This window comes from Rhynchophorus ferrugineus, unplaced genomic scaffold, assembly GCF_030347505.1.
Source record: "Rhynchophorus ferrugineus isolate W39M unplaced genomic scaffold, kcgeb_rfMv2 rfM1, whole genome shotgun sequence".
NCBI lineage: Eukaryota > Metazoa > Arthropoda > Insecta > Coleoptera > Curculionidae > Rhynchophorus > Rhynchophorus ferrugineus.
In genome coordinates this window covers 93503455-93520876 of record NW_027472580.1, presented here as the reverse complement: position 1 = coordinate 93520876, position 17422 = coordinate 93503455, and the positions used below count along the sequence as shown (strand labels likewise).

Here is a 17422-nt window from a genome sequence, read left to right as displayed (position 1 = left end):
ACTTTTGAGACAACTTTTATAATGTGTAGAAGAAGGTTTAGAAGGTGAAACCCCTGATATGACCGGGCTAAGCAGCGAATCCTTTCGAAAGCACGTTACGTAACCACCGCAATAAAACGGTACTCCCGTCGTAGCCGGTAAAAGTAAAATTTAATTTCTCCCGTGCCGGTTCTTGTTGCTATAACATAATACGGCAATTAAATCATTTTTTGTTCTGGTACGGCCGTCGGTCGGTGACAGAACAAGCGAAGTACTCGACCGTAATATGCCGTTTTTGGTTTAAGCAACGGCACGTCGGGAAATACATGGATATCACGAATTAATAATAATTTACGCGGAATGTGTAGTAAAATTGGTAAAAGTAACCTAGTTTTAACGTATCGTGTCCGTAACAATGTGTTAATTGGGTAAACATGTTGTTAAACAACGTATACGTTTATTTGAAATCATATGTTATATTTCGGTTGGCAATTCCAGAGGAAACACCGGGAAAAAAATTAATTTTACAACTAAAAACCAGTTATCACTGTTAAAGCTTTTATATTACGGCTGTAGATTTTATGTTATGAGACCTAACAATTATCTACATCACAGAATTTGAAAAAGGTGTCTTTTAGATTCATCAAAATTTACCAGGGTTCCGTAATATCGTTTGTTTTTAGTTGTTAGATAATTTCATAATTAAATATTAGCATTCCGATTATATTTTTGGCATACCATAAAATGTATTTTAATTTTTTGGCAAAATTAGTTTTTTTTAATCAACATAATTCCCTTCAAGGGTGATACACTGTAGTACTTTTGTAGTACGATTTGTCCTTTGCTTCAAAACAGGCCTCAGTTTTGGCGATCACCTCTTCATTCGTCGAAAATGTCTTCCCAGCGAGCATTATTTTGAGATCCGGGAACAGGAAACAGTCGCTGGGGGCCAGATCTGGAGAATACGGTGGATGAGGTAGCAATTCAAAGCCAAATTTATTGATTTTGCCATCGTTTTCACTGACTTGTGACACGGTGCATTGTCCTGGTGAAGCAATACTTTCTTTTTCTTCAAATGCGGCCGTTTTACGGCGATTTCGTTCTACAAATGGTCAAATAACGCTATGTATTAGTCGCTGTTTATGATCATTATATTCTCAAGGTAGTCAATCAAAATTATTCCATGTGCATCCCAAAATACAGACGCCGTAACCTTGCCAGTGGACTATTGCGTTTTCCCACGCTTTGGAGCGTGTTCATCGTGTGCAGTCCACTCGGATGACAGTCGATTGGACTTCGGATTGAAATGATCGAGCCATGTTTCATCCATTATCACATATCGACGCAAAAACTCGGGTTTATTACGCTTGATCATCTTCAAACACTGCTCAAAATTATCAACTCATCGTTGTTTTTGATCAAAAGTGAGCTTGCGCGGCACCCACTTTGCACAGAGCTTTCTCTTACCCAAATATTCGTGAATGATATGATGTGCACGTTCAGTTGATATCTTTAGCGTCTGCTACATCATTCAATTTCAATTTACGGTCATTTAAAATCATTTTGGGGAGTATTTTAATGTTTTCGTCGGTAACAACCTCTTTCAGGCGTCCATTGCGTTCACCATCTTCGGTGCTCATTTCACCACGTCTAAACTTAGCATACTAATACTTGATGGTAGATTTTCTTGGGGCAGTATCCGGAAACTCGGTATTAAGCCAAGTTTTTGCTTCAACTGTATTTTTTCGCTTCAAAAAGCAATATTTTATCACCACGCGACCACCAATTCCTTTTTATCCATTTTTTTCTCAATAAAAAAAGTTACTTCACTCAAAATGCTATAATTCACAAACCAATGATCCGACAGTTGTCAAATCTATGCACGCATCTTTTGAGGGTTAGGGCTAACTAAAAAAATATGACTTAATTCTAGTAGCGCCATCTATGTGCCAGGACGGCCACTTTTCAATTGACCTGTTATCTACATCACAGAATTTGAAAGAGGTGTCTTTTAGATTCATCAAAATTTACCATGGTTTCGTGATATCGTTTGGTTTTAGTTGTTAGATAATTTCATAATTAAATATTAGCATTTCAATTATATTTTTGTTTTAAAAAGGCATTAATTGGGAGGAATTTGTAAAATATATACTAATCAATGTATTTTTAATCAATCTCAACAACTTTTTTACCATTTTTCTGGTATCATATAGATACTTGATAATGATCCATTCATCGTTACATTTTCGAAATTATTCAGCATTTCGAAACCAAATGCTAGTCAAGCCATGCAGCTTCGATCTCAACTATTCGTTTAATTTGTTAAGTTAAAGTCGGTAAATATCTACAGCAGCATCTACTACATACACTACACCTTAGAAATGTCGGCCAGCAAGAAATATATCGATATATAGTTTAAATAATATCATCAACATCCAGACAGACATCAGATATAACAAGCATTCAACAATTGACCAGGTCCACAGAACAACATATGTTATTGAAAAAGCCTACGAAAATAAAAAAGTATACTCAGCTATATTCTTAGATGTAGCACAAGCTTTCGATAAAGTTTGGCATAAAGGCCTTGTCCATAAACTACAGAAAATGTTACCAAAGCAACATACCGAACTATTAAAATCGTACATTACAACCAGAATGTTTATAGTTAAACAAGAATAAACTTACTCTACAATAAAAGAAGCTAAAGCAGATGTGCCACAAGGAAGTGTTCTGGGGACAATTCTTTATCTACTCTACTCTTGTGATATACCATGAATATAAAATATTACGATGGCTATATTTGCTGATAGTACTGCGATTATAGCTATATATAAGGATACTCCGATTAGCGTCTCTATACACTGAATAAATCAATTATATTATATTTAATGATTATATTATATTTAATAAATGAACTGTTATTTTACGCAGAGAAATGTTATAATTCAACAGTTAGGTTAGGTTATTTAACACTTGTTTTCATTGATACTTAATAAAAATACAAGCAAGCACCTAATATAACGTTCAAACAACACCTTATTTGAATGAATTCCTAAAATATTTCACCATATTAAAGATGTTCTCTACACCGATTAAATGCTTCTAATATATTTGCAATGCAACACGATTTTGACGAAAATCTTTTACTAAGAGTACATACTAACGGTAGAAAAGATAAAAGGCACCGTATTAAAAATTAAATTAATTGCGGAATGACATAAAGCTTTAGTGAACATTTGCAGAAAGACTCAGAGAACAAAATAAATTTAAAAAAATATTAGACTAGTCTCTAGGAATTAGCAACATCGCTTCGAAGATGTAATATCCACAGTTACAAGGTTATGCTCTATAATTGATGGGATTACTAGAGTAAAGTTCCTCAATCTACTAAAACCGATATAGCGATTTCATGTTATTGCTGAAAACAATAAAAATGAGGCAGTGTTCATTTAAGGGTAGTGTTTAACAGCACTAGTCGTAAAGGTATACATTTAAGAATGAATGGGAAAGATTGGTTAACTAAATATTAGAAATAGATCGGAAATTTCGGTCATACCCAAAAAGCCAAAATTAACGCTTTTTGATTATTACTTATTGATCAATGCAACATAGGCAATCATATACTGGCGTGTTCAATAAACTCGTGAAGTACTAATTTCTTTGGAAAAAAGTTTTGTAGGCTATTGAACCAATAAAATCAAATAACTATTACAAGATTTAACCAACTTGATGTAAACATATGAAAAAAAAAACCTAATTTATAGAAAAATTCAATCTAACTTATTTCAAGAAAAATCAATGCATTTAAATAGTAATTTTTGCAATATATATTCGCCAAATATAGCTACTTCTAATGAAAGATTAATACGTTACCATTGTATCATCAATTAGCACATACAACAGAAAATACTATTAGATTGCTAAAGTTTTTTACTATTTTAGTAATTTATTTATTATAACTTATAACAAGGGTTTATCTCGACTGGACCTACACTTTAACGTGGGCTCCAAACCACAGTCCTCGTCATTAAGCCTACCGACTGGCGGGTGACCTACTTAGAAATCATTCCAGAAGACATCCGGTCTTACCCAGCCTGATTACTGACATTATTGGGATATCACTTTCCTTGTCGGATTTTGCACTCTTGCCTAGGATAATCACAACTATTAAACAATCACAAATATAAATTTACGACCATGCCCCAACAGGATTCGTACCCGTAGCTATCGCAACGGTAGGTGGACCGTCTTGTCGCCTTTGCCACTGCGCCAACCAAGCCGGCACAATAATGTTATGATAATATCTTAAAGAAATCATTTTTATTATTTATAAACAATTAGAGCTTTTAGCTGGTAAATTATTCAAAAATGTTTACTACTTTAAAACTAGGTCTTGTTTTTTATACATCGAAAGCTGTTCTGGCTGCTTTATTAATTATTAATTTGGTCATAAGACATAGTTTAAAAGCATTAAGAAATAATATTGCTAAATCGGCCAAAGCAAGATGAATAGTTCATAATGTTTAACATCCAAATTTTATAAAATTTATTATATATTATTATAGTATTTATATTCAAATTTTGTCTTTTGTATTATGGGATTGCAGGGCATCTAATGTTGTTATTTGAAAACATATTTTGAAAGCAAAAAAAATATTTTTGGGAAATAAATAAAAATAAACACACAACATTTATGTTTTTCTTTCGCACTCTCAGTTAATGATTAACTTAAACTAGCAAATACAGAAACCTCGAACTCTAGACACTTGAGTTTATCGCAAGTTTTGATGTTTACTCTACGATTTGTTGAGCTTTCGAAGTAATTGTTGTAGCTAAAGCGCGATACAAGACATTACTTTCGGTCTACTTCAAGCATTAAAGTAGGTGTGCATGAAAAAAAAGACGCTGTTCAAAATAACTATATCGTTAATTTTTCATCCTAATGACTTCAGATACTTCAAATTTGTTATATGATCTTTTATTAATTTTGTAAACTCACCTAGAATATGATCAAAGTGTTCATAAAATAATGCGTTTAATTTTTCTTTGGTTATATAATTCTTCAGATATGGATAAAAACTTTAGTTAATATTGAAAAAGAGTATTTTGTTTTTGGATTGTAAATGTATTTGGAATAAAAATACCTCTAATCACACGGTCTCATAACCAGTGATGTGCATTCTTCAACAGGCTTCATCATGTTATGTGTAAGATATTTATACTTTTAACAAAATACTATTTAAGAAACGTAAATTACTTTTTCGCACACCTAATATTTATGAACAATACCGAATGATAGCAGACAAAAACATTTTCAAAAGAATATCTATATTCACTTATAATTAAGTGTTGCTATTTTGAATAGGGATAATTGCGAATTCATCGATTATAAATTAAAAGCAAATAGATCTAGACAGCGTCTCCATTGTTCCGATATATTTATGTCAGTCGAGGAATCTGACGAAACACCCATTGAAAGTAACTTTGGCGCATCTTTAATATAGCCCCAAGCCCGTGGACGCTTAGCCCGAAGATACCAAAAAACAAGAACAGACGATTCCCAATATTAACCTGGTTTTTTATCTAACTAATTGACTGGTAAAATAGAGGACCCGTTCATCTGGTATGGGTAACGCTCTTTATGATTATTTTTAACCCAGTTTTGGATGGATTTGGAAATATTACCTACTACTGTCAAAATTACGAAAACGTATGGTATTTGCAGATGATATAACACATTATTTATTTTGATATGTTCTATTTATTTTTGTATGATATAAGAGTCAGAAATCAATAGTCCATAAAAATTTATATCTGAAAAAAGTGACAAATTGCTTCTTTGATAGAAAAAAGGACGGAGATAATTGTATGAATCTCTGTACCCTATTTATTAGTTTATTTTAAATATTATTTAATGGTATATTTCGTTTATTAAGTGTAGATGAGAATGTTTTTTGTCTTTCTTTAACCATGCATAAGTAAAAGGGGATGTGCCTATTCTTATCCGCACTAATTTTAGGAAAGAAAAGGAAAGAAATGATGCTTAAACTATATTATGTTCTAAAAATAATTTTTGAATGTTGTAAACATATTTTTATATTTCATATGTTTTATTTTATTGTAAAGAGGAATGGAATAATGACACCAAATATTTTTATCATATTTTCTCTATCAATCTTTATCAACTATTTAATTATCGAACCATTTTTAAATAAAATAATAATTATATATATATATATATATATATATATATATATATATATATATATATATATATATATACAGGAATATTTTGAAATTATTATTCCTTGAAACTTTAATGAAACATATTATAACATTCCAAAACTTGAATAAACGTCGAGAGTCTTAGAAAATTAAAGAAATTAACAAAAAAGAGTTAAGCTAATAAAATAATAGTTACCAAGCTAATGTAAATACAGTCGAAAGTATTGTACTATTTATCACTCAAAATTTTGTTTTTTTCACACTATTACATTAATAAATAATATTGAAAATTGAATTCCAAAAGGTTGCTATATTAAAGTATATTGTTTTTGCAATCATATTACAAACAAAACATGAAACCATATATTTACATATAAGTATAAATTGGGCATATATCACAAAGTTAAGGCTAGAATGGCAAAGCCAGGAAAATATAAATAGCAACCTTCGCGTTAGTCTATACTTATCAAGTATTAATTTGTACTTTTTGGTTAATTTTTTTATTACAAATTTCGTTTTACGCTACAAAACTGCCTCTTTTTTAAGAATATTGCGTTAATAAAAAAGATTCGGTATAATTAAAATGTATACGTTGAAGTTCATACAACTAAAATGTGTATATGTACTTTAATATGAACTATAAATACAAAAAATTAAATAAAATAAGAAACACACGTAAAGACGACATGAAAAAGGATTGTGACGATAGTAAATAGTAACAAAATCAATCACACCGAAAATAGCGACTGAAAGCAGTCGAAAGTAGTCAATTACTAAACAGTCGATAGTCGATTTCAGTCGATAGTCCCCAACACTAGTACTGATCATTAGAATTAATACTTTAGTTTTAACTTACGAAATGTGAAGGATTGAAAACAACAAAAACTGTTACTCCATTTCCTTTCCCATATTCTATTCCAACACAAACGAATCCCCATATGTAGACATCTCCCTCATAATATTTTTCAGTCTAACACATTTTCAGTCTGCTAAAAGTGTAAATAAAAGCTGATAATTATAATTTTTCAACTATTTCCTTAAATGTTTAATTTAATAGGTATTACAGGAAACTGAGGCAAGCTACACAAGTTAATGACAACTGCTAATTTGTCGTTGTCAATTAAGAGCAATGTGAGAAAACTTATTAGGGGTGTCTGGAGAAAAGTTTCACTACGTCCAATGTCTGGCCAGATTAAATCTCCATAATAGTCTCCCATAAAGAAAAGAAAATGTGTGAAGAATCTTTGATTAGAATTTTGATAAAGTTTGCCACACCGGTACAGCCTGTGATAGCTCTGACGTCATATTTGATTGACCAATGAAATTTAAATAAAAAAAAAGATAAATTCACTGAATAATAAGAAGTGAAGAGACAATAAGAGCTCTTTCGATAGGCTTCCACTATATTTTTCCCTTTTCGGAGGGAGAAAAGCAAAAATTACGAAAACTACCTTTTAGAATGTCTATTTTTAATATGCAATAACCCTTAGCTGAGTCAACGAATTTGCGTGTACGTCTAAAATATTCGATGGACTGTTAGCTTTCAGACGATCAATAGTTTCTTGTTATATATGATTTTAAAGTCATCTATTAAAGTCAAAAACAAATTATTTTCCCCCGCTCTTAAGTATCTCGACCAGAATATATCGATATAATAAATGTATCAATATTATAAATAATCATAGAGTTAGTTATCGAGTCATAAAAATCCTAATTAAATCCAATCAGACTTCACGAAATGATCTAATAAGCCGAAGTCCTTTCACACAGATTTCCGACCTCGATTAAGTTTCCGAGTCACAACAGACACCCTTTTCTAGATTTGTCCGTTACTCAACTTCGTTATTGTTGGCACAATGTTTCTCCATTGATAAATAACGGACGGCCATTCCATTTCCTTCGTGGCGTAATCTATTTTACGATACGAAAATCTGACCGGCTATTTAACAACGTCGTAGATATGGTACGATTGTTATAGTTATGTATATAAAGCGAACACGAAGGGGCTACTCGAGTATTGTGAAATTATATAATTTATATATATATATATATATATATATATATATATATATATATATATATATATATACTGTCCGCAATTCTAGTGTTTATTTTAATGATTTTAGGCATCTAATGGAACTTAGTTTGAGAACAATTTGTTGTTTTACGGTCAAACTGATAAAACAATAAGATTTAGTCATAATTGTAACCTTTCAAATGAACAGGTATAAATATGTATAGAGTCTGATTGCGCGCTAACTTGGTTATGTGAGGTTTAACACAGTTTCGCTTTAACCATTGTATCGTGTAGACGTCAAAATTTTATTATGGATAAATATACGCCACAAGAACGAGCAAAAATAGTATCTGAAGGCTGTCTGGTGAAATTGAAAATTTTTTGTCTAAATTGATAATGAGCGTGAAACCCATTTTCTTCTCAGTGGCCACACAAATAAACAGAACAGTCAGTTTTGGGGAACACAAAATCCTCAATTAATTCATGAAGCATTATTGCCTCCACTAAAAACAACTGTAATTTTTTAAATTACCAATGTCTTACAGTTACTGTTACTGCTGAACGGTACCAAGACATGATTCGAAATTTTCTCGTGCCTGAAATGGAATAGCGAGGACCAGAGGATATGGGGTTTCAGCAAGATGGGGCCACAGTACACACAGCTCGTTCAACAATTCATTTATTGAATGACGTTTTTCCACGAAGACTAATTTCACCAGTCAGATCTCCGGATTTAACAGCACCAGACTTTTTGTTATGGGGTTTTTTAGGTTTACTGAATAAGACTCAAACGATTTAACATCTTAAAGACAATATTTGCCAGGAAATTGAAGAAATTCAGCCATAGATCTTGCAGGATAACATGAAAAATGCCTTAAAAAGAGAGGTTTATAGCGAATCGCGGTCACCATTTAGTCGATATAATTTTTCAATTATATTGAAAAAAAATGCAAAGATACAGATACACTTTTTATGAAAACTAAACTTACTTATATTTTCTTTGAGGAAAGTTATAGGCAATCAAAATGGTGTCTGGACTTTCGCCTCATGTTTTATAGTCTAAATAATAATATAATATAATATAATCTATATCTAATATTATAATTCATATCTAATTATGAAGGAACATAACTCATTATGAATGGAATTCTTATGAATTCTTTTTAAAGGTTTTTTTACTTGAGGCTCTATGGTGAAAAATCAGTTCAATGCATTTTATTCAAAATATTTTATATTTTCACCTACCTTTCAGGCAATTTTCGCATCTCGAAATAACGATATATCCTTTCAGACTGTCAATGTGTCTATTCATTTTTTGATGTCTTTATAAGAAGTGAAACGCTGCTCCATGTTTATATTTATTATAAACTAGCGACCCGCCCCGGCTTCGCTCGGGTGCAATGCTGATACTAAATTAAATACACGACAGAAAAAATATGAACGTTGTATATAAAAACATAGCGGCCCGCTCCGACTTTGCACGGGCATAAAATATATATGCCTATGTCGCTCAATAAAAACATGATTAAAATCGATCCAGTATTTTCGGTTCATTCATTACTGCCCTTGGCCTGCACGCATTAAATTTGGAGTAAAACAATTCCTCTTCCCCTATACTTACTATGAAGATTTCCTGCTATCTTTGGAATATCTAAATTCATACAATTTTTATTACATTACACATTTTTAAACGCAAATTTTAAATTTGTAATATCTCCGAAAATATTTGTTAGTTTACATGCTGTAAGGAACCATATTGATCTATATTAATTACACACTGTATTTAAGGTACTTAATTCGATAAGGATTAATGCCGTATTGCTTAAAATAGCTTCGTAAATAAGCCATTTTCTCACGTAAAAAGTAAACAATAAAAATGGTTAATGTGGGTTATCCCTAAAAGATAAACATATACCATCGCGGACTTTTTTGTAGACCTTTTTATGGTGTACAATACTGTAGTACATTAATTTGATCTAACTCGTAGGGTTAGGCAGCGTTTTTGCTAATTGCTAAATAAGCCTAAAAAAATAGGTTAATTTACGACATCACGTTAGCAACCTCTAAAATTAGCAATGTTGCCTTAGTATATTATGCATGTATTATACATATAAACCTTCCTCTTGAATCACTCTATCTATTGAAAAAAACCACATCAAAATCCGTTGCGTAGTTTTAAAGATTTAAGCGCACATAGGGATATAGGGACAGAAAAGGCGACTTTGTTTTATACTATGTAGTGAAATTGCAATATACGAGAACAGTTTAATAAGTGGACGACTTTTTGAATATTCCGTGTAGTAACTTAAAGGACTGCTGCATCACTGCTGCGCTCAAAGGCCATCTGTGAATAAACTCCCATTAGATTTTGAGCCAGCTGCTTCATTTAGTTTCTATTGGAGAGCCATTGACAGCACCCTCTCGAATTTTAAGAAGAATTGTAAAAAATGACTGCTGTTACACATTAGAAAAAGGGCTTGATAAACATTATTCCCATAGCCGCCAACCCATAAGTCATTGCTCTTCAAAAGAGCTAGTCAGTCTCAATCCTAAAAAGTTTTACCCCATATCGTAACCAGCAGATAAATAAGCAGAAACGACATTGTTATTTCATCAAGACAATGCACAGGTACAGTCACCACGGCAAAAATCCATAAATTGAGCTACCAACTACTACCCCATCCAGATATACCACCCTGCAACTAGTTCCTGCTTCTAAATAGAAATAGGTGGGTTGTAAAAGATATTATTAGAATGAACGCGTCTTCACTGAAACAGAATGACCTATTTTAAGGATGTTGAGAGAACCTATTATTTGGAAGGAATATTAACATTGGAAAAAACACTGAACTAAATGTATCGGATCGAAAGGAAAGTAACTGGCAATTGAGATGGGCCGACAAAGATGTAAATCGGCTAAATAACAGATGAAGATCAAACTCCGCGTCAATATAGATAACTGATGGGCAACAAGAAGAACTTTGACAATCTAGATATTTCTTTACGAAATGGTTACATATGTTTGGTCGTTTTGGAAAATAATATTTTTGAAAGATGTATTTCTCATTCACTTCTAAGGGCACATATTATTTATATGGAGTAATCTAATTAATTTTAGAACGCTGTATGTCAAAATATTGTCAATGTCATGACATAACGCTAATTACATTTTTCACAAGCCTGTTATTTTTATCCTTTCTTAAAGTAAAATCCACTATTCTTAAGACAATCTTATTACAGATTATAGCGTAAATAAAAAAGGAAACTTAATTCTGCGAAGATAGAGAGCCTCACCGCTTCATACACGCCCGTTGGTTATATCAGAAGCGGTCTAGAAAAATGCGAAAAATTCGGACAAGAACGAAAGTGAAAATATGATTGAAATATTGTTGTGCGAGTTAATCTTCGTTTCTGGCTTATACGAATTCCGGTTTTATTCGTAATTATGATGGTGCAACGTCAAACGTATTGAGCTGGTCTGAGGAGTACGTACGCGGCGGTTGCGATATCGTCGGGGATTACGTGTCTCGGTGATAGTCGCCTTTTTTTGTCTGACTGGCATACCTTTCAGCAGAAGATGGGCACTATAAAAATATATATTACATATTACACGTCTAGATATTTTACAGATGAGTAAATTTTAATGTCATCTTTTTCTAAGGTCTTAAACATTGGGTTCTATTACTTAGAAAGGAACCGCTACTTTATTAAGCAAATATTACATCTCTTTTTCATTTAAAAAAGGTATTCACTAGAAAAAAATGGCAAAATTAATGTAAATCAATGATTCATTTTTGTAAATCTTCATTATTTCGAAACCGTATGCCATCCAAGCCATGCTTCAACGATCTGAATGAATGGTAATCACAAGACGCTATGTCTGGTGAGCTAAAGTGATGCTAAAGGAGTTCCCAGTCGAGTTCAAACATTGTATATTTCCTAATGTGTGGTCGAACACTGCCATCCAAGAGGATAACCTTGCGTCTGCTAATCGCTATTACTGGTCCTTCTTGGCAATCACAGATGAATTGAAAAGTCCCCGACCTGACACATAGATGGCGCTAATAGAATTAAATCCATATGCTTTTAGTTAGCCCTAACCCTCAAAAGATACGTGTATATACTTGACAGCTGTGGATCATTGGTTTGTGAATTATAGCATTTTGTGTGAAGCAACTTTTATTATTGTGCAAAAAATGGATGAAAAGGAATTTCGCATGTTGATAAAATATTACTTTTTGAAGGGAAAAATAACAATTGAAGCAAAAACTTGGCTTGATGTCGAGTTTCCGGACACTGAAAGATGTGTTCTGCTTAGACGTGGTGAAATGAGCACCGAAGACGGTGAACGCAGTGGACGCCCAAAAGAGATTGTTACCGACGAAAACATTTTAAAAATCCACAAAATGATTTTGAATGACCGTCAATGAAATAGCAGACACTCTAAAGATATCAACTGGACGTGTACATCATTCACGAATATTTGGGTATGAGAAAGCTTTGTGTAAACTGGGTGTCTCGCGAGCTCACTTTTGACCAAAAACAACGACGAGTTGATGATTCGAAGCAGTGTTTGAAGATCAAACTTAAAAAAACCTACTTTTTGCGTCGATATGTGACAATGGATGAAATATGAATCATTTTACTCCAAAGTTCAATCGACAGTCATCCGAATGGACTGTATATGATGAACCCACAAAGCGTAGGAAAACGCAACAGTCGACTGGCAAGGTTATGGCGTTTGTATTTTGGGATGCGCATGGAATAATTTTCATTGGCAACCTTGAAAAAAGAAGGACCATCAACAGCGTCAATCATTACTGGACCATTTGAAGGACGAAATCGCCAAAAAACGGCCGCATTTGAAGAAAAAGAATGTGCTGCTTCTCCAAGACAATGCACCGTGTCACAAGTCAGTGAAAACGATGGCAAAAATCCTTCCATCCACTGTATTATCCAGATATGGCCCCCAGCGACTATTTCCTGTTCTCAGATCTTAAAATAATGCTCGCTGGGAAGAAATTTTCATCGAATGAAGATGTGATCGTCGAAAATGAGGCCTATTTTGAAGCAAAGGACAAATCTTATGATTACAAAAATGGTATCGAAAAGTAGAAGGGTCGCAGGAGGATAAGCAGTATATCACCCTTGAAGGGATTTTGCCAAAAAATGTGTTATACTATACTAGGCAGGGAACTTTTCAATTGACTTGTTAATACATCATTTAATTTGTTCAACTGACGTCCATAGATATCTGCAGTAACAATTTCATTCGATTGCAATAATTCCTAATTCTCTAAAGACTTCCACTCCTGACTCCACCAAATACACAAAATACCTATGAAAATTAAAAGTTTCGGTGTCGATATAGATGTCTCTCTTGGACTAATCTCTGATTTTTTTTCTTGAGATTGCTGTACTAGGTCTTTGTACTTTTCATCGCCAGTCTGAATTCATCACAGACCATTCATTTATTTACTAATGATCGAAAATAACAGAATAAAATTATATACCTATACTATACCCAGACTATAACTTTTATCAAATCATTATCAAAGTTGCTTGTCATCACATATTATAAAATTAATTATTTTATACCAATAATCCTAAAATTAACCGATAATGAATACATTTTTCCAAACTGATGCAGTTCCTTCATTTTAATTGGACATTATTTCAATTGGACCGATTTAGTTGTTTCCTTTTTTATAACATATTATAATATATCAAACAATAAATTAAAACAGGTACGCTATATTCAACTAATAGGTACTTAGAATGATTATTTCATTAAAACGAAATGTTATGTGGGTTAATAATTGGAAAGTGTATTAAATTTATACTTATGATAAAATCAGAGAGAAATAATTTCTAAAATATCTGTTAAGTAACAAAACAGGTGGTGTTATAGTGAAAATATAGCGGTTTTAGGAAAAAAATTGTGTTTTTTTATTCGGTACTATATTTTCGCAATGAATCTGATTTATGAGTAACAGTATTATCAAAAAACCTTTCTAAAGAGCTTAATGAAATGAAATTACATCCTTCCACGCATTAGTACGACAATATCGAAAATTAAAATACGAATATGAAGATCGAAATTTCCAATACACACACCTTGTGAGTATTTGAAGACTTCAGATCAGTTAAGAAAGGAACATCTCATTTGAATCATAAAAGATACACTTATCCCCAGGTTTATTATCGTTAAGCATATATTAGATTTAACATGAACATTATTAACATAATGAAAGATGATTTTTGATAATCTTTTGGATATTATATCACACTTTGATTATTTCCTGTTTCACTATTCCATTATATCTTGGATATTATAGGGGAGCACTGGAGAATGGCAGTCCCCAGTCAGAAAAAGCTCCAATAAATATTGACAATAACCACTCCATAAAGTAGTTTATAGTGTTTATTATAATAATTATTACCCAAGAATGTGGGGTAATATGAACCAGAGTGACAGAGATGCGACAAAATACATATCCTCATATACATCATAAACTTATATATCCATATCGGGTCAAGCAAAATCGCAGTTGGTGCTATGTACTCAGAAACAATGAATGTCTAATACATAAATCACAATCACACAAATTCACAACAAATCATATATATGTTGAAGGCTTCACATATATTGGTGGTTCCATCATACTATCATCATCACAGATCATATGATAATTAGCCAATTCATCTGATCAGTTAATATCATTTTTAAATAAGAATTTATTTGCATTTGAATTTGCTTTATTAATAGTTTTCTTCCTCTGATTCTCTACTTTACCCTTATGATGATTTTTTTAATATCTTTCCTACCATAGTTTCATTTGAAGAGAACACAGAACTTTTGCTAAGTTTTCGTGTATAAGTATAGATGATTATTTACATAAATTAATATATTTTACTAATAACAGAGGTGCATATTAAAAAAAGCCAATACTTACGAGAAAATAACTTCAATACTCACACCATGTCCTTGAATATTAAAAATTAACTCTAGAACACAAAACTAAATCAATAACTATTTTTTATTACAGACAGTTGATGGAGAAAGGTGCCTCCCAATCATGGAAAGACGTACTTTTCCAGGCAACTGGTGAAAGCAGACTTGACGGCAGTGCTCTGCGCGAGTACTTCAGACCTTTAGAAGACTGGCTGAGCAACGAGAATCTTCGTACTGGGGAATTTGTTGGCTGGCTCTACGACGGTGACTACTGCAAACAGAGCATCGAAACTGCAGGATTGCAGGTATTCGGTGGATTCTACAACAACACACCCACGATTACCAGTTCTTTTATGATCATTATATTGTGTTTAATCATTGTTAAAAAAATTACTTAAACTCAAAGTATCAAGAAACCCTTGTAACATAATAAGTTTAAGAAATTTAGTCGAATAATCTTATTATTGTAAATAGATTTTCTACTTTTAATATACAGTAATTTTAATAATAACTGTTTCCGTCTTCTTTGTTAGCCAACCTACCCAAAAACCAGTAAAAGGCCAATAAAGCAGCGATATTAGTAAGCTATAAAATTGATAGTGGCGAAATAGTAGTGCAGACTGCAGGAAACTACATCTTTTTGCAGAAATTGTCGCAATTTTTTTTAATTCCACGCTTCATTTTTACTAATTATTTTCCGGTCATTATTTGTGTCAAATTATACTTAAAAAATTCGACACGTTTATGGCATAAAATGCTTGAATAATTAAATTTAACACAACTAATTATTGTAAATAAATTCATAGTACTATTATTACCCAATATTTCTCATTAAAACAATTAATTTTAATCATTCATCTATTAATTTATTGAGATATAAATAAGGATTTTAACTAGCAATTTTCTAGGGTCAAAGGTAATAATTACAGAGAAGGAACTGTCTTAATAACCCACTCAATATTATTAGCAAACCGCGGACTTAATAGTAGCAAAATTGCAACACAAACTGCAGAAACAATTTCCTTTTTTCTCGCGAATTGTTTATAATTAAACCTTAAAATAAAAAATCTAAAGATAATTAAACTTTTTTCAATTTCTACACTACATGAATTTTACTAGATCTTGCGGAAAGCTGACTAATTATCGTAAAAAACATTAGTTCAGTTCGAAATAATTTGTGACATAAAATATTTCAAGTATAACAACAAAATCGAAAAATATAAGATATTTACTGTGGATTAACTAATGGATGTAAATATATAATAATATATTAGTTTTGTTATGAATAAGTATAATTATCAGTGATACAAAATTAGTTTCACTTTCGTTAAATTTTGTTGAGCCAGTTTGGTTGGCGCAGTGTTACCACCAGGCGACAGGACGATCCATCGACTGCTGCGATATTCGCAGGTTCGAATCCTGCTGAGGTATGGTCGTAAATGTATGTTTGTGATTATTTAATAATTGTAATTGTGCTAGGTAAGAGTGCAAAATTTGACAAGGAAAATTATCCCACTCACGCCAGTAACCAGGCTGGGTAACACCGGATGTCTTCTGGGATGATTTCTAAGTTGGTCACTCACCAGTCGGTAGGCTTAATGCCGAGGACCGTGGTTCGGAGACCACGTTAAACAATAGGTCCAGTCCAGATAAACCCTCGTTGGTAAAAGGACACTTTAATATATAAAAAAAGAAAAAAAAAATGTTGAGGTTGTATTGGTCTTCGAGATTGTCAGTAATTTTTAACACTACCTGAGAATATGTCAATAACACGTAGGTTTTACTTCCCTTCATCATATTTCAAGCTCATTGATATTAAATTTTGTTGGTATCTAGTCAGTATCCAATAAAATCATTAATTATTCCCCTGACAAAACTATACGTTGTACTTAAAAAAAAACTGATTTGGAAAAAATAAAAATTATCTATTTGTTAGAGCTATTTTGATTTGGTTTCTTCACATACAAATCTATGAAAGTCGTTTACAGATTTGAGGATTCATAGTACCTTGGCGTCATGAAAAATATTACCTTTTTCGTTTCTTTCTCTAGAAAACTGCTCAATAAAATTTAAGGAATCATGAAATATAGTGTATATAAAATTAGTTTATATAAATTAAAAATATAATATGACTTTATATATGCTGTCCAGTTTGAAAGAAAAAGTCTAACTTGTATTAGTTGTTCCACAGTTACCTAATTTTAACATTTATATTTCAAAGAACGCAAAATTCATTTGTTATT

At 32.1% G+C, this 17422-nt stretch overlaps 1 protein-coding gene across 1 annotated transcript in view; it reads left to right on the top strand.

The window, feature by feature from the left end:
- The window catches only part of Ance-3 (angiotensin-converting enzyme Ance-3), a 115682-nt gene extending 99992 nt beyond the window's left edge, over nucleotides 1-15690 (top strand). The window contains exon 10 of the mRNA XM_076397987.1: nucleotides 15274-15690. Within this exon, the coding sequence (XP_076254102.1) occupies nucleotides 15274-15577 (304 nt within the window). The 3' untranslated portion in view covers nucleotides 15578-15690. The remainder of the gene's footprint in view (nucleotides 1-15273) is intronic.
- Nucleotides 15691-17422: the final 1732 nt, after the last annotated feature.